Genomic DNA, 18,618 nt, shown 5'->3' with positions numbered 1-18,618 from the left:
TATCGAAAATACGCTGGATGTTGTGGCTTATCCATTCTCATTGAAAAAGAAGACGTGTCTATTGAATGGCTATACGATCGTCAGATTGAATTACTCACGTCACTATACTATGTTCTCAAGGATACTACCTCGGAAATACCTTCTGTTTGCAAACATAAAGTAAACGAGGTGCTGGAGCATTTAATTAAAAGGATTTATTCTGATAAAACCAAATTTGAGCTTAATTCCGCATTTGTTGCACATTTAGTAATGGAGTTGTCAAACTACAATTCTGTGGTAAGGAACGCTTCACAAAATCTCTTGTCTTTATTAGCACAATTGAGATCTACAACTGTGACGGACCTCATCTTTCCATTTCGAGAACGCTTGTTGGCGCCCATATTTGCCAAACCCTTGCGTGCACTTCCCTTTCATACTCAGATTGGTTACATTGATGCCGTTAGATATTGTTTATCTTTGGAAAATTCATTTATTACCTTTACTGAGGAATTGAAAAGACTGATTCATGAAGCTCTAGCACTTACTGATGCAGACGATGGCGCACTCATCGGGGTCAATAAAACTACACAGTTTAAGAATGCTGCCTTACTTGTGCGCTTACCGCGTTGTTTGTATTGGGTTGCTTAGCGCTGTCATTCCTTTGCTTCACCTTGATAACCCAACAACACGTTCAGCTAAAAAACAGATTCACAGCCGTTTTCTTTAAATCGTTATACTGCAAGTCAACAGAAGTTGTTGACATGGCTTATAAAGGACTGAAAATTATTCTAGAACAAGATCCAAAATTGCCAAAAGAGATTTTACAGAATGGTTTGCGTCCAAATACTCATGAATATATCTGATACAAAGAGACTAATGGTTGCTGGCTTAGAAGGACTTGAACGTCTACTAACTCTGTTAAACAACTATTTCAAGGTTGAAATCGGAAGAAAGCTTCTGGAACACCTTAAGGTTTTAAGTTCTCCGAGTGCTTTGCGTGTTTATTCAAATATGCCTTTGGAGGATCATACTCAAATGCGTATGATTAAGACCCTCATAAATATTTTCCACTTATTGCCTTCGGAGGCAAATCAGTTTTTGGAAGAACTGGTAATGTGCGTGCTAGATCTTCAGCTTCATCTAAACAGAACAAACGATGATTTTTTTGGCGAACCTATATTAAGATTCTTAAGTCGGTTCCCTTCAGAGTCGTGGAGTTTTTTTGCTTCTCGCATTGACGACACTTCATCTTGTACATTATTTATAAACCTTCTCAACCTGCCTAACGGAGAAGTTTTGCGTCAGCTTGCTAAAGAACGTTGGTCTGCTGTCGAGTTTTATCTTGTTCCTGATACTCAGGCCTTTAATCCTTCTCGTTATGCGTTTGCTTTAGGGATAGCAAATGCTTTACTCAAGTACTCGCCTGAATTCTTTAAAGATAAATCGCTTTTTATGGAACAGTTGGTATCGGTTGTTCGTGATATTCAGAATTTATTATGTAATGAGCAGAGTTCTAAAGCTTATGCAAGGTGGTCCTCAATTTTGAATAGCTGTGCCAGTTTCTTGAACAAGGTATTCATACCTAATACCGAAAATTTCGCTTTTGGTCTTCGTGTTTATTACCTTTTAAAACGTTCAGAAAGTGTCTTATCTCCAAGTATCCTCTGGGATGTAAAATTAAAATTACAGAAAATGATCAAGTCCGTTAGTTCCGCTGAGGAGTCGCATTCTTTGTTGAGCCTACTTACTGGTACAACATCTGAATATTCCATGTTAAGTGTATTTCTTTCAGAATGTCTTCTTCCTGCTTTGAAGCAACTGAATTCTTCTAAAGTTTTATCACCAGAAGAATTCACTACTGTTTGGGTTAATCAGATTCGTGATCTGTCTTTTCACTTTTCTTCGGTAGAAACTTCCCTACCACAGAATAGTTTTGCCTGTTTGGCCGAAATTCAGTTCTTAACTTTCTTGTTTAAAGATTGTTCGGGATTTCTTTCTGAAGATGAAACGCAAACGATGTCTTCTGTATGGAAACTACTACAAAGTGATGATGTTTTAGTAAAACAATTCAGTTTTTACGCTTTATCCCAATTCATCTTGAGGTATAACACACCCGAATCTGTTATAAAAATGGTTCTTAATGAACTTCTTAAGACTTCCGTCATTGAAGTTAGAGGTTTAGTTCGGACATCATTAAGTATCATCTTACCAAAGATAGTAAAGGATAATCCGGACAGCAGTCAGTGGCTAAAGCTTCCTATGAAAATCCTTATTCACGGCAGCCATAGTATCTCTCAGATGATCAATATGTACCAGTTCTTGAGTATGCATCCCTCTGAGTTTTATTCGGAAAGAAATATTTATGCACCGTTGATTATAAATTCCCTACAACGTTTCGGAATTGTACCCAATCCAAGTTACGAGACAAAACTACTCTCTCTAAATCTAATTAAATTATTGATAAGCTGGGATAACCTGAATTTTGTGGAATCGAACGAATCCTTCCTTACTAGCTCAATGTTGGAGACAATTGTTAATTATCTACTAAAGTTGTTAGGCTCGTCTCCCGAAAGCTACAACGAGCACCTATGCGATATTGCATTAGGGCAATTAAAATTGATTAAGAAGGAACAGTGGATGCAAGTGAACGTCAAACTTTCAATTTTCACCCGTGTTCTGACGCAATTAAGTATTACAATTCAAACAGGACCAACCGTTATGTGTTGCTTGAAGGCTCTTTTATTGATCGTTACAAATTCTGAGGATAATTGGGTTCTTGATAACATTACAGAGATTCATTTGCTCATTGAAAATTCTATCAAATCGGATGTTCGTGTTTTGAAAGAACCCCTTTGCGCACTTCTTGATTTCTTGCTGCAAAAAGGTGTCCAGAAGCCTGATTTGAGAGAACAGAATTCTGCTTATCAAGCTTTTTGGACGAAAATTCGGGTATGGTCTGAAGCAAGTCTAAATGCGGGCTCTTGCTCCAAGGTCGCTTTGCAATGCTTACGAAATTTTATTGGTGTAAACCGAGATAGTTCTTCAAGTTTAATTGTTGCTTTCATGAAGTCTTTTCAAAAACTTTTTCGAATTTACTTCACCCAACTCGTCCAGCCAACTATGCTGGAATCGGAAAAGAGTGCACTTTTAAGTGGTCTTAAAGAATCTGTTACTTTTGGGTGTGAATTTCTTGATGTTTTTGGTGATCAAAGACGGTGGTTCCTTAGTGCGTTGATTCAGTTCATTGAAAAGTCCCCTTCACTTTTACTATGCTCAACAATATTTGAGTTTACCAAACAATGGATTTTAAGCAATTCTCCAGTACCTACGACCAAAGAGAAAACAGCGTTAGTACTGAAGATGGTGACATGGGAAAATCGCTTTACAGAAGAATCGAAGCCCACAATGTATGAACAGTACTTGCATTTATTGCTTAAAGTGAAACGGAACAAGAGCCCGGAAAATGAAGAACTTCGTTTCAGACTTGAATCAGCATTTTTGCACGGCACACAGTGCAGCAACTCCGAGTTAAAGTCTTCTTTTCTACACTTGTTAACAGAGAATCTTCCCGAATCCTTCAAAACAAGGCTTGAGTACGTGCTCGAGGAACAGAACTGGGAAGCAATTTCACGCAGCTTTTGGCTTAGTCAAGTAAATCTCATTTGGGGTGAGTGCTTAATGCAGGAGGATCCCGCGTGTTTTTGTAGAAGTCTTCCATTTGTCCCTAAATTTCCGATGCTCGTTGAGAACTCACAATCAAATGTTGAAAGTGAAACGAATACCGTATTTATGGATATGGTAAACAGTCTTAAAACAAAAATTGGACAATCACAGAAGCCTGCAATTAGCAGCCTTCTATCCCCGGTGCTCAAAATTCAACAGACTAATGTTTCGGTGTCTGCCATTCTGTTTATTGAGCTTTTCAACGCATTTTGGTGCAGTCTTGCTGACGAGGACAACCTTTATTTTACGGGTTTGTTAATTCGGCTTCTATCCAAGGAGTATCACATACGCCAGCTTGGTGTTAATCAAAGTGTTATAAAAACCATTCTCAATGCTGTATTTCTCGCTGAACGTGATATTTTACTACCGCCTCATCTTTTATCGTATATGGGATTGACTTATGGACTTCAAAATATAGCAATCCTAATGCTGGAAAAAGGGCTTGCTAATGTCTTTGATGACTTAGAAAAAGCTGAAGCTGAGGCGTATGAGAGACAATGTTTTAGTGCACTCAGTGAGTTATACCTTTCTCTTTCTGAGACCGATCTTTATTTTGGTGTTTGGAAACGTCGTTGTCAACTATTGGAAACGAATGTTGCTATATCTTTTGAACAGCACCTCGAATGGGAAAAGGCACAGATGCTATATGAAAAGGCTCAAATTAAAGCGAAGGTTGCAGCAATTCCTTTTGCCGAGGAAGAGAACAACTATTGGGAGGATCACTGGATCAGTTGCACTCAGAGACTAAATCAATGGGATGTATTATTAGATTACTCCAAGCAAGCCGATTGTAGCAATCTCTTTCTTGAATCTGCATGGCGTATGCTAGACTGGAATTCAGAACGTGATGACGTGAATAGAATCTCGAAGTCACTTGCAAGCACTCCAACTTTACGCAAGTATTCTATTGAAGCTCTTTTAAGTCTAAACAGGCAAAAAGCGAGCACAGATAACTTACGCGAGTTTACTAAAGTTTTGGAAGAGTTTATGCATTATTCGTTAATTCGCTGGCAACAACTTCCAAAGCATGTTTCGTATTCTCATGTTCCTTTGTTACATTGTTTTCAGCAAGCAGTGGAGTTCAATGAAGCGAGTACAATATACGCCCAACTGTATTCAACTACAGCACAAAACTTGGAGACTAAAGTTCAAGATATAAAACTTATATTTCAAGCTTGGAGGGAGCGGTTACCTAATGTAACTGATGATATTCTTATCTGGAGTGACCTAATAGCTTGGCGACAAACAGTGTTTGCTGCTATAAACAAAGTTTATCTCCCTTTAGTTTCAGCGACGCAACAGAATACGGGAAATAATTCTTCAAATCCCGTCTCGTTTCTCTATCGAGGCTATCATGAGATGGCTTGGATAATTAACCGTTTCGCCCACGTTGCTAGACGGCAACACTTGCCTGATCTTTGTATTAGTCAACTCACAAAGATCTACACACTTCCCAATATTGAGATCCAGGAGGCATTCCTCAAGCTTCGAGAGCAAGCAGAATGTCATTACGAGAACAACGAAGTTGAACTTGGACTGGAAGTTATTATAAATACAAACCTTATGTATTTCGGAAGTCAGCAGAAGTCCGAGTTCTTTACCTTGAAGGGCGTTTTACAAGCCAGAGTTAATGATAATGATGAAGCAAATCAAGCGTTTGCAACCGCAATTCAAATTGATATGACCTCAAAGCGGGCTTGGTATGAGTGGGGACTTTTTTACGACAGGCTTTACAGTCAAAATCCTTCACAGCTAAATCTTGCTGGAAATGCTTTAGGTTGCTATCTTCAAGCAGCTTCTCTTTCACAAAACCTTGAAGCCCGGACTGTAGTCAGTCGGATTTTATGGCTTATCTCTTTAGACACTGCTACCAACACTTTAGCATCTATTCTTTCTTCTTCTAAATCAGAAATTCCCGTTTGGAACTGGATCACTTTCATTCCACAATTACTAATTGCTGTTTCCCGAAGGGAACATTCTTATGCAAGAGGTATTCTCATAGAAATTGCTAAAGCTTACCCTCAAGCTCTTCATTTTCAACTTAGGACTGCTCATGAAGAATACCAGTGTCTTAAGAAACAAATTGAACAAAAATCCGAAGATTTAAAAAAGGCCGCCGAATTCACTGGGAATAGAAATACTTCTTCTGAAAATCGATCGGAAATTTTGGCTTCAAGTGCGGGCTCAACTCCAACTTTGTCGCCAATGTTAGAAACAAATTTCACTCAGCCTTGGGATATTGTTTTTGACGTAATGGCTACTTTGAAGACTAACTACCCTCTATTGGCTTTAACCATGGAAACAATGGTGGATCAGATTCAAACCAGGTTAAAATGTTCGGCTGAAGAGGATCTGTATCGACTTATTGTTGCTTTGTTAAATGACGCTTTACAATATGTTAGTCGACTTGGTGCTGTCTCAAAAAACACACCACTGTTGCCAATTACTCAAACGAGCATTAAAAGGTTAGCTGAAAACATTCTTCCTGAACCTTTGAAGCGTTCATTTACAGAGGATTTCATATTAAAGCCGATGACTCTAGTAAGCTATATTCGTACCTTAAAGCAATGGCGCAATAACCTTGAGGCCATCCTGGACAGAAGGCCAAAATATCTGCATTTGGAACACTGCAGTGTGTATCTGAGCGAATTTCAACACCAACGTTTCGATGAAATTGAAATTCCTGGCCAATATCTAATGCAAGGGAAAAATGCAAATGACTTTGTTCGTTTAGAACGATTCATGCCCGAAGTTGACTTAATTCGAGGACACAACATGTGTACTAAACGTCTGAGCATGCGAGGATATGATGGTATTGTTTATCATTTTATCCTTCAGTGTCCTTCCACTAGACATGGTCGAAGAGAGGAACGTGTCATTCAACTCCTTAAAATGTTAGATGGGCTAGCCTCTTCAAGTACCGAAACAGCTCGGAGGAACATAAAATTTACTCACCCCAACATAGTTCCTCTTTCATCCCATGTTCGCATAATGAGCGATGATAAATCATTCATTTCCTTGCAACGACTTGGTGATCTTCACCTTGCCAAATTGGGTTACCCAGCAGACAGGGCAATTAATATGTGCTATGAAAAGCTTCAACGTGGCCTTATTCAGCTGAAGCGTTCATTGCCCAAGGATATATCCTCAATAGCGGAGAAAAAGCGCTTGAAGCAGTGCATTATTGCCTTCCGTGTGGAAATACTTCAGGCAATTCAACAAAGTACGAACTTAGATTCTGCTGTCAAGTCTTATTTTACCGACTTGTATCAAGACTATGATGATTTCTGGGTATTTAGACGGACGTTCACAGTTCAGTACGCCTATATCACATTTCTCACTTACTTTTTGAGTTTAAACAATCGTTTTCCACACAAACTAAATGTTGCTTCTCAGAGTGGTAGGCTCCAATTTACGGAACTACTTCCCTCAATGGCATCTTCGCAACCAGTGTTTCACACGAACGACCCTGTCCGTTTCCGGTTAACTCCAGCATTGCAGCAATTTATTGGTGACATCGGACTAGAAGGAATGTTCACAGATACAATGTTAAGCCTTGCGCGAAGTTTGTCTCGAGATAATGCAAATGACCTCAAACAATACCTGAGCTTATTCATTCGGGATGAACTGAGTTGGTGGTTTACGCAACATCACCGACCTTTGCTTGAAGGTTTGCAATTATTCGAAAAAGTCACCCAGAATACGGATTTGTTATCTCGAAGAATTCTTTCACTAACTCATCCTGTCCCTGAGAATGTTCCTCTGCACCAGGCCTGTATAGACTTGTTTTCTGACAGTACAAAGCCTGAAAATCTTGCCCAAATGGATCCACTTTGGCAAGCTTGGTTATAAGCCCATTGCAAAGTCTTTCCTATACGGACATTTATGATTGTATATATATTTCTGTTTTCTTCTTCATTTTATTTTAGATTGACAAGTTCTTAATGCTATTACTGTTTTACACGTTCGCTGACAAAGTGTACCCAAAGCCCAAAATCATTTTGTTTATTGTTAGCATATTTAAACCATGTCGCCAATGTTTATAGGCATTTCGTCGATAACGGTTGAGTAATACTGCTCAATATCACGAAGAATGCGCACGTCGTCATTGGTAACGAAATTGATAGCAACACCCTTGCGACCAAACCGACCACTACGACCAATTCGGTGAATATAGTTCTCTCTGTTGCTTGGGAGATCGTAGTTAATGACCAAAGACACTTGCTGAACATCAATACCACGAGCCCAAATGTCAGTACATAGTAAGACTCGAGAGTGGCCCTGTCTGAATTCTTGCATAATTGCGTCTCTTTCTTTTTGAGGCATTTCACCGTGCATGCTCGTAACAGTAAAATTTGCTTCACGCATCTTTTCCGCAAGCCAGTCTACTTTCCGCCGTGAGTTACAGAAAATGACTGCTTGCGTAATAGTAAGAGTATCGTAAAGATCACAGAGCGTGTCAAACTTCCATTCTTCTTTTTCGACGGCAATAAAGTATTGTTTCAGTCCTTCCAAGGTGAGTTCGTCACGCTTCACCAAGATGCGCACTGGATCAGTCGTAAATTTATTTGTAAGCTCAAGAACATCTTGTGGTAACGTGGCACTAACAACAACAACTTGGGTTCCAGGAGGAAGATAACGATATATATCGTAAATTTGGTCTTTAAAACCACGATTTAATAGCTCATCGGCTTCATCAAGAACCAGCATTTTCACATTCCGAACCCGAAGGTTTCGGCGACGTATCATGTCTGTAACACGACCAGGTGTTCCAGAGACAACATGTTGTCCGTAATCCAACTTTTTTATATCATTTCCGACGGAAGTACCACCGATACATGCGTGGCACTGAACATTCATATGATCACCCAAAGCCAAAACGACGTTTTGAATTTGTACAGCCAGTTCGCGTGTGGGTGAAAGAATGAGTGCTTGCGTTTCGCGAACGCTTAAGTCGATGGACTGTAAGATACCAATAGAGAATGTGGCAGTTTTACCGGTACCAGATTGTGCTTGAGCAATCACGTCTCGGCCCTTACAAATTTGTGTTATAGCACGACTTTGAATAGCACTAGGAGTCTCATAGCCATAGGCATAAATACCACGTAACAAGTCCTCTGTATGAATTGTTAGCTCAAATAAAACGGAGAGAGGTGACAGCGAGAAGCGAGGAAACAGAACCGCAACCCGCGTTTCTACAAATCTGTTGTTTTCACTTTGGCAACAGACACCTCCAGCATTCGTTTTGACAAGTTTTAGAATTTCTTCTAAGTAAAACGAAAAATAAAAAAATCAAAACTCGCTATTAAGCTTCAATAAACGTACCTTTAAGCTTCATCTCTTCAAAAGAAGCGCACGCTTTGACATCCTCGGATGTCGTAAGCTCAATGGGCTCCATTGCTTGATCAGCCATACTTTTTTTTTAAGGTAACGACGGGAGTGTTGTATACTAAGTGTAACAAAATACTGTTAGAGGCTAGAAAGAAGACATGTCCGACCCGTACCTTCTCGAAACCCGGGATATCAACTATTAGTCTGTATTCAAGTTTCTTCTCTTTGCTGAGAACTTCCTTAATTGTTTTCTTTTTTTCTTATTTCCCAACAGGAGACATGGAATTATAATCGTCTGCAGATCCAAAGGGGTTCGTAGGCACTTTCGGTTAATCGGTGACATTTATCTAATCTATTGAGTAATGCAAAAAGTCCGCATGCAAAGTATGGAGAGAGAGACCCTTATAAGGTAGCACAAATCTTCATTTGGAAAATCCGATTTGCGGCTTACTATGTACCTGGCATGCCGTGAGCTGGTCATTGGAGATAACAACAACTGACGAGTCTCTCTATTCTCGCGGTTTTGCTGCTCATTTCCCGTCTCCTTGCAAACTCCCTCGTACCAGAGTTATTCTAGAACTTTGTTTGATGGGGCAAGTTCATAGCCACACATAGATGTCGGTAATAGGAAAACGATGCATTACTAGATAATGTTACTACTTTCATTGTATGTACTACTAACTATAAACATTCTTTGTTCCTTTTCTTTTGCTCGACGATCTCGCTTATTAGGAGACGAATTTGTATCGATACCTCAATGGAAGACACTATCTGGTCGCATATTTTTCGCTTACAGGTGAAAAAGAATACCGTTTTCTCAAAGGACGTATGCTTGACGCATACTGAGGGTCTTGCGATGCAATTGGTTTCTCTTTGTTCGTAGTTTCTTTGTCTTTGTCGCAGAGTTGCCCCCTTGAGGGGATATAAAAAACAAGAATGTCAGTCTTTTAAGAGCATTGATAGTGTCCATGCTACTTAATGTACGCGGCCACAACATTGAACTTTTTCCTTCGCGAGAATTGACGCGGGGAAAAGGTCAAATTAAAGCTGGTTGGATATCTTTAAAAGACGGAAAAATTCCATACTTTCCATGGGTCAAAAAATGGCTAGTTCTATCTCACAATTCACTTAGTATATACCGAAGGGAGAGCTCTTCAGAACCCCAGATTCTAATTCTGCTAAAGGATATTGAGGGTGTAAGCCGCTTACCAAGTCGTCCTTATGGCTTTCTGTTAAATTATATCGTTCATGAAAAAGAAGCACGTCGAAGAAATCTGGAAATTTCATTGAGCACACAAGTTGACTTTTGTTCGTGGATGGACGAAATTACTCAGGTACGGAATTCTCCATTGGCAATTGGGGCTACTTGCTCTACTGCTGACTTTTTGCGGTTCGTCTTTGTACTAACTTTCTCAATAGCGTTATCAAGCAAATAAAGTGTCAAGTCCTATGAATGTGAAACATAAGGTCCATGTTGTCGTTGATAACACCGGCCATTTCTCAGGGCTACCCAATGAATGGGTAAAACTGTTAATGAGCAGTACATTGACGAGAGAAGATTGCATGAATGACTCGCAAGCTGTGTACCAAGCTCTTGACTTTTATAGCAAGCGCATTCTCGGAGACGGTAAGACGAATTCTGGGGAAACAAAGAATCATGAAGGGACGAACGGATATCATATGGATCATGCTGCTGCTGGCGGTCGCAGTGGTCCATTACACGTTTCCTCAAGTTTCTCTGTTCGTCCCAAAGAAGCAAGTCCATCCCTACCGTTCCAGGATGTCTTACGTCGCAGTATTTCGGTAAAGCAACCGGGGCAGGAAAGGTCATATGTTTCTAAAAAGACACAACTTGGATTGGGTGCTGTTGCTCAATCATCGTATGGGCAAATAAATGCTTCTTCTGCAACCACTTTCTCTACAGCTGAAGAAAAGAAGCTTCCCTTGTCAAACCAGCAGGCCATGTCTATGCTTGTATCATTTGTGACGAATAAAGATCCACGAAGCTGTCTGGATGTTAGTAAAAAAATTGGACAAGGAGCCTCAGGTGCAGTCTACGTGGCGCGAGTGCTCGAAAAGCGTTATGGACCACACGAGAAGGTTGCTATTAAAAGCATCGACATGAATAATCAAAACAGGAAAGAGCTTATTATCAACGAGCTTACTGTGATGAAGGAGTCTAATCACCCCAACATTGTGAATTTCTTGGATGCATTCTTAGTCAAGCAACGGTATCTGTGGGTAGTGATGGAATTTATGTCTGCTGGATCATTGACGGACGTGATTGAACGTCACAAGCTTACTGAGCGACAAATCGCTAGAATATGCCTGGAGACATGTACTGGCATCCAGCATTTACACTCTCGGAACATCATTCATCGCGACATCAAAAGCGACAATGTTCTTCTGGATGTGGAAGGTCACATTAAAATAAGTACGTTTCTCCTAATTCCTTCGATCCGAATGATCATTTTTAAACTAACCAATTACAGCTGACTTTGGATTCTGTGCACGCTTGACAAATCACATGAACAAGCGTGTAACAATGGTTGGAACGCCGTATTGGATGGCTCCAGAAGTAATTAAACAACAACGCTACGGGCCAAAGGTTGATATTTGGAGCCTGGGAATTATGACTATTGAAATGATTGAAAATGAACCGCCTTACCTGAAAGAAGACCCCATTAAAGCATTGTATTTAATCGCCAAAATTGGCACACCTACTCTTCGACAACCTGAGTTGTTGTCACCTGAATTACGATCATTCCTCTCAGCAAGTTTGACAATCAGTGTAATTTCTCGGGCGACTGCCGCTGAGCTACTTACGCACGAGTTTTTGAAAAAAGCATGCACGACTGACGAATTGAAACATTTAGTACTCAGAACTCAAGCTATTAAAGGAAAACGTTAAATTTGTTATGATGTTACGAAATTTTTATTATGATTAGCTAAAATTACGGTTTTGAAGGTGTCTAAGCTTCTAAGATAACGATTTTGTTTTCTTTTTTTTTTTACTGTGCTGTGCTGGCGTGGGCTTTCCCTTTTTCCACCAAGGGCAAACAGAGGACTTCAGGAAATCTGCGCGAATGAAAGCCATTGCGACGCTCCTTCGACTTATTCTCTTCTTATTTTCATTTAATGTTGTGAGATGCGCTAGTTCGACGACTGTCACGGAAGCAGAGTTGAATTCTGTTCTTCTTCAAAATATCGAAGACCAAACTGTCGAATATTACAAAGTTACCTGGTCGCCGGCAGTTGAAAAGACGATTAATGTCACGCTGTCTGTGTGCACTACGTTTGATGGAGCAACGCAATTGTCACTGTATGCATCAAATTCCTCGCTGTCTCAGGCTACGAGTACGACGAATGTCTCCTATGCCCAAGTCGATTTAGGCTTGGCAAATTTGTCTTACACAACATACCCCCCGCTGTACTTGGCTGTTTCTTCGGAAATTTCAATGTTTAGGAGAAATGAATTGAATGAAGCGTATGGAATGAAAGACTCTTCCAGTGCCAGTCTGTATACCGTTTACGAGTTGGGCATCGGGGACAATGTCACCTATCACGAGTACGTTGATTCTCGCTTTCTTTATGCACAAGACACCGATTCGGCTGCTGCTTTGCTCATTACGGGTAACCTTACCACGAATGACACGTCCGTCATTCCGGACTATGAGATTTACGTGAACCCTGCCAATTCTTCTCTAGATTTGAAATTACGACAGCTTTCTCATTCTTTTTGCGCCTTTCGTGATAACCCTTCTTTGCTTAACTTGAACAATGCAGATCGCTCAATGACACTACGTGGTTTGGGTCCAATGGCTAAAGAACAGTTTTATGTCAAAGGTTTGAACGCTAGCACTACCTACAATGCATACCTGGTTGATCCTAACAATGGCACCCTGGGCGGTACAACATTCCAAGCAATCGGCTTCACTACCAAACAAAACACGACATGCCAGCTTATTTATGACCTCGAGTTTTGTTCTAACGTAGCTTACGCTGCCCCGGGATCACCTACTCGTTTTTCAGCCGGTACACTAGCAAAATGGTATGACGAACAAGCTGCAGGTTTCTACAAAAACTTTACGTATACGCTGCACCAGTTGCCGTGTAATGCGTCTAAGGAGTCCACCTACTCTTTGCTACGCAACTGTACTGACTGTGCTGCTAATTATAAGAACTGGTTGTGCGCAGTTTTGATTCCTCGTTGTACCGACTGGGCAAGAAATGACACATTTCTTTCGCTTAAAAACAACACTTCTCGCTATCCTCTTATTGACGAGTACATTCAGCCGGGACCGTATAAAGAGATTCTTCCCTGCTCGTACTTGTGCTACGAAATGGCTGCCTCTTGTCCAATTGACTTTGGATTCACTTGTCCAAAAACGGGACGTGGCCTGGAGCAGACATACGGCACTCCAAGCCAGGAAACTGATAACATTTCATGCAATGCACCGGGTGTCGAGTTCTACGTCAGCGAGGCGTATACCAGCACAATTCGGTATAATTCTCTCTTCTTGCTCGTTTTGTTTTGGTTCATTTTCCATTTCTTGGAGTAGGTCCCTCTGTGTATATAAGGAAAATGTCTCAGTATCCTGTCTGCTTTGTCTTGATCACTATTTTGTCCTAGTGTTCTTGCCTCTTATATTATGTCTTATGTGTTCATCATCAATGAAACAGATTATTCTTGCATTTGAAACGAATCGACTAAACTACATGAGTTTACGAAACGGGACTAATTGAAAATGACAAACTTTAAAAAAACACCCAATGTTGTTCTTAAAATACAAACAATATTTGTCGGCGAATCGATTTAATGCACAGAAGTAAAACGAAATTGGTATTAAATCGGAGGTTGGATATGTAAATACCTACTGAAATCTCATGAACAAAAACAAAACTATCAATCCCGTCAACTCTAGTTTCTTACTAATTACATTCCCTGTCAGTTATCAAATACTTATTTCCGCTCCCGGGGTGTACTACACTTACCTCAGAATTTCGTTTTTCCAGCGGCGGATAAGAAAGTTGCTATCATACGATGTTGTTCAGCATTTTGATCTAACTGTAAGCTCGGCTGGCATATTTCCCAACATCTGAGACTCGGGAAAACACGCAGAATTGGCTTGATTTCACCGCTACTAACTCCACTACATACACCCAAAGAGCCTTGACAATGTCTATTGCTGTTTGTGGTGGCGGTATTGCAGGCCTAAGTGCTGCGTATTATTTGGCCCGTTACCTTCCTAAGACACAGATTGTACTTTTAGAGCAAGGAACCCATCTAGGTGGATGGTTGCAATCTGTTAAGGTTCCATGCTCAAAGTCACCGACAGGATCGGTACTGTTTGAAAAGGGTCCTAGAACCCTCCGGCCAATTGGTCTTCCTGGTCTTGCTACTCTGGATTTGGTTGCGAAATTAAAGCTACAGGACAAGATACTTCCTATCCTTAAATCGTCGACGAGTGCTAAGAACAGATACCTGTACTACCCAGACCGCTTGAACCATGTTCCTTCCAATCTTTTTCAGAGCCTCTCAATGTTTATGTCACCGGCCTTCAGAAGTATGCCATGGGCAATGCTAATGGAACCTTTTAGGCGAAAGAAAGCAGACTCTGCGGACGAAAGCGTTTGGTCATTTGCAAACCGTCGGTTTGGCCCCAAGGTCGCAGATCGTGTGATGAGTGCGTTGGTGCACGGAATTTATGCAGGTGATATTCATGAATTGTCCGTCAAATCGTCTATGTTTCGCAACATGTTCAATGCCGAACAGACGGGAGGAAGTTTAATCCTCGGTATGATACGTGCAATGTTCAAGGGTGGGTTCCCTTTGACTGCAGAACAAAAGGAAGTAAAGAATCTGCTTCGAAACACTCCCGAAACTATGTCTTTATACCATCACTTGAAGAGTACTGCCATCTTCGCTCTTCAGGATGGCATCGAAACACTCAGTAAAGCGATGTACGATGCTCTGAAAAAATCTCCTAATGTTGAGGTTCGCTTGGAGACACCCGTCACAAACATTGAGCCTTCATCCGAAAAGTCTGTGCATGTGAATGGTGAAGCATTCTCTAACGTTGTTGTAGCAATGTCTTCACGCCAGCTTGAAAAGGTGGCCTCGGCCCCTGCAATGGGAACCCCGACATCTTCCGTGTACCTTGTGAACGTATATTACAAGGACCCTAAGGTTCTTCCCGTCTCGGCCTTTGGTTATCTCGTCCCCTCTGCCACGCCCAACAATCCCCACAAGGTTTTGGGTGTAGTTTTCGACAGTGACCAAAGCAATCCCGAACAGGGCACGAAGCTGACTGTTATGATGGGAGGTCGTTCCTATACCAAGGATCCAACTCTTATTCCTTCATCACCTGAGAAAGCTACTGAGGCCGCTCTTGATGCATTGAAGCAGCAACTGAACATCACAGCTACTCCCGACTTGACGTTGGCAACGTTACAGCGTGATTGCATTCCTCAATATGCCGTTGGCCACGAGGAAAAGCTTAATCAGCTGAACGAATGGAACAACAAAAAGATGAATGGTTGCTTAAAGTTCACTGGCAGTTGGTACAATGGCGTCGCTATTACAGACTGTATTTTGAATGGTCATATTGTTGCTCGTGATCTTGCGAAAATTCATTCTTAAATAAATCTGGGCACTCACGTGTCTGCAGATACGACGTTTATGTTCTAGTAATTAAAGAAGTTAATGCTTATTTACATACATCTTTATTAATCCATACAGTCCTCATTGAAACATGAAAGATATTATTTTTTTTTTCAAATGTCATTAAACTTTTTTACATCTTACAAGTAATTGGTAATGAACGCATACGCTTATCAGGATCAAAGTACTAATCATAGGATACGTCTAAAGTTCATCAGTATTAGCATCAGCAGGCTGAGCAGACGGTGTCTCGTGAGGACCTTCTTCCGAAACAGCTGCCGTAACGGTGCTTGTAGGAATATTAGCATCACCATTGGCGTCGGTCTCAGACTTTGAGCCGGGAGTGCTCTCGGAGTCAGGAATGACAGATGTTTGACTCGTAGAAAGAGTCGAGACTACTGCTTTCTTTTTTGGCTGCGTCAATGCTATACGAAGGTAAGCACGAACCAAAGTAGAAAGAGCCTCTGCTTTAGAATCCAAGTCTTTCGTAGTAATAATGGGGTCATCGTCACTTTGAAGGACAGAGTGTTGTTCTTGAAGAGACTCCAGCCATTGCTTTTCGGTATCGCGTCTCGTGGACAGTCTTTCGTGGGAAATCTTGCGTTGAAGGAAAACTTTCTTTACATCATTTTCATCGTACTCAGAAATAGGATAATCAGGCGTGTCAAAACTTTCAAGAAGTGAATCGGCGTTTTGGAGTGCCTTTGTGAATTTTTCCAAACTAGAGGGGAATTTTTCAGCCTCTCCCTGACGATAAGCAATCTTGTTCACTATTGTTTGAAGCTCTTCAAGACGACGTAAAACCTCAGAGGTCTCCACCGCAGAATCCGTATCCAGTAGCCATTCGTAGTATGATTCAGACTTGTTTTTAAGGTCGTCAACTTCATAATCTTTGCCATAAACTAAAAAGTCCGCGTCTCCAACTAGATACTGGACGCGGTAGAGATATGATTCAAGTTCGTTCAACGCCATCTCATGAGCTACGTGTTTACGATCAAGGTCAGTGCGTTCAGTCAACTTTTTAATAGCATCTCTCCGTTGTTTGGGAGTAAGTACAGCGTTAAATTCAGTCATAAAAGAAAGGGATACGCCCTCCTTCTCAACCAAATTACCATCAGCAGAAAGGATGCTTTTAATCTTTTGTGTCAAACCTTGGTGTTTTTCCTTGGATGCACAAGTCAACGCTGCTTCGAAAGGTCTAAGTAAACCATTAACAGCGCTAATACGAACGCCCAATTGGGCTTCATAGGCCTCACAAGTTAGGTTCTTGGCGGCCTCAGAGATAGATGAAATAGTAACGTTTGCAATAGCTTCGCCATTTTCGAGGAGCTCAATAAGTGTGTCGTTGATAGAAGGATTCACGGCAAAAGAAATAATAGATTCATTTCCGTAAGGGGTCATGGGAGGAATAATGATTGTATCCTGACCGTCATCAAGCTTGTAGGAGAAGCTGGATGGAGAAACATCTTCAATAATAGTGGGCTTGACACGATACTGCTTACTCATAGTAGCACCATAGAAGACCGCACCCATTACGGAAGCTTCATCAGCGTTCACACTCTTTGCCAACTTCGATGCACCGACCTCCTGTGCTAACACTGCTTGCACAAAAGGAACACGAGAGTTTCCACCAGTCAGAATGACTGAAGCAACATCAGCAATTTTTTTTCCAGAGAGTTCAATTGCTTTGTGAATAGGTTGGATAAGCGTATTCTTCAGCTCATCTGTCATACTTTCAAATTCAGCGCGAGTGATCTTCATGCGGAAATCCACACCGGGCAAAATGTCTTCAACCGATGCTACTGCCTCATTGTTGGCAGAAAGAATGTGCTTGACGCGGACGGCTTCTTTGGCGAGTCTAGCCAACGAACGGGGGTTGTGACGCACATCAATCTTTCGCTCTTCCAATAAATACTCAATCATGTGCTCAACGAGACGTTGGTTCAACATATTTCCACCCACTTGTTCAACAGCGGAGGAAAGAACACGAACCCGCGTAATATTGCGTGTGTTCTTGGAGAAACCAATTTGTTCAGGGACTGAGTCAAATGCGATAAGAGAAGCACTGGTTGAACCAGCACCACTGTCGTAAATAATGTGATACGTCTCACTTTCCGGGACAGAATGTGACAGAGCATAGTTAACGGCAACACTCAAACCATCGTTGATAGTAGCGACAACTCGCTTCTTCAAAAGATGTACAGCATTCAGCAATACTTGTCTCTCGAAATTGCTATACTCTGGCGGTGTCGTCAAAACAATGTCAAAGATCTTCTCCTTGGCCATTTCCTCGGCCAACTCAATGTAATTCTCAAATTGCATAGCAATAACTTCTTCCAGAGTATACGTTTGATTTACACCTACATTAAAGGCAATGTGTGAGGGGGACGCATCAGTGTACTCGATTTTTACAGCAGGATACTTAGCCTGGTACTCCTCGACAAGACTGTCGGAGATGTTTCGGACGCCAACAAGCTCTTTAACATTCAAGAGGGCTCCCTCTGGCACTCTAGAGGCCAGATTTGCAGCGGACGTACCAAATAAACGCGTGTCTTCCTTGAAACCTACTGCACTTTGTTCCTTCCGGCGAGAGTCCCGAGTTAGAACCATCTCTAACGGGATTCCAGGTTTTACCAGAGCAGCTTTTGTCCATTGTGTTCCATAGTCTATAGCTAAAATGGCTGCATTAACAGACGAGAAAAGTTGCAGAAATGTAAAAAGTAGTCCAGCAAGACGAAAATGCCTCATGCCGTTAACGTCAGTTATGGCTTGAAGTGTTTGGTGCTTGTGTGAAATTGTAACCAAAAGGTTAGTGTAGACCCCGCACTTGGAAATAAACTTTTAAGGTTCCAAGGAAACGTGAAGAATACTTACGTCACGGTAAAATAAGCATTTGCGGGAAATGTGACTTGTTTATTCTT

At 41.2% G+C, this 18,618-nt stretch overlaps 5 protein-coding genes across 5 annotated transcripts; 3 read left to right on the top strand and 2 right to left on the bottom strand.

Moving 5' to 3' along the window:
• Positions 1–7,582: 7,582 nt before the first annotated feature.
• Positions 7,583–9,668, bottom strand: SJAG_02879 (ATP-dependent RNA helicase). Its single transcript, XM_002174032.2, has 3 exons — positions 9,207–9,668; positions 9,028–9,151; positions 7,583–8,819 (listed from the first exon to the last, which is right to left on the bottom strand). Exons 2-3 carry the CDS (start codon positions 9,113–9,115, stop codon positions 7,723–7,725), a joined length of 1,185 nt encoding a protein of 394 aa, XP_002174068.1. The 5' UTR covers positions 9,116–9,151; positions 9,207–9,668; the 3' UTR covers positions 7,583–7,722.
• SJAG_02878 (STE/STE20/PAKA protein kinase Shk2) lies at positions 9,194–12,087 on the top strand. Its single transcript, XM_002174031.2, has 3 exons — positions 9,194–10,367; positions 10,453–11,467; positions 11,526–12,087. The coding sequence occupies exons 1-3, from the start codon at positions 10,002–10,004 to the stop codon at positions 11,942–11,944; spliced, it is 1,800 nt and encodes a 599-aa protein (XP_002174067.1). The 5' UTR covers positions 9,194–10,001; the 3' UTR covers positions 11,945–12,087.
• SJAG_02877 (calcium channel regulatory subunit Yam8) lies at positions 11,985–14,164 on the top strand. Its single transcript, XM_002174030.2, has one exon. It carries the CDS (start codon positions 12,120–12,122, stop codon positions 13,593–13,595), a length of 1,476 nt encoding a protein of 491 aa, XP_002174066.1. The 5' UTR covers positions 11,985–12,119; the 3' UTR covers positions 13,596–14,164.
• On the top strand, positions 14,101–15,810 carry SJAG_02876 (protoporphyrinogen oxidase). The gene has a single exon (XM_002174029.2). The coding sequence runs from the start codon at positions 14,213–14,215 to the stop codon at positions 15,674–15,676; it is 1,464 nt and encodes a 487-aa protein (XP_002174065.1). The 5' UTR covers positions 14,101–14,212; the 3' UTR covers positions 15,677–15,810.
• SJAG_02875 (heat shock protein Lhs1) lies at positions 15,703–18,543 on the bottom strand. The gene has a single exon (XM_002174028.2). The coding sequence runs from the start codon at positions 18,443–18,445 to the stop codon at positions 15,902–15,904; it is 2,544 nt and encodes an 847-aa protein (XP_002174064.1). The 5' UTR covers positions 18,446–18,543; the 3' UTR covers positions 15,703–15,901.
• Positions 18,544–18,618: the final 75 nt, after the last annotated feature.

Source organism: Schizosaccharomyces japonicus, assembly GCF_000149845.2.
Source record: "Schizosaccharomyces japonicus yFS275 unplaced genomic scaffold supercont5.1, whole genome shotgun sequence".
Taxonomy (NCBI): domain Eukaryota; kingdom Fungi; phylum Ascomycota; class Schizosaccharomycetes; order Schizosaccharomycetales; family Schizosaccharomycetaceae; genus Schizosaccharomyces; species Schizosaccharomyces japonicus.
Note: the sequence above shows the minus strand (reverse complement) of the source record. Positions and strands in the feature narration are given on the sequence as shown.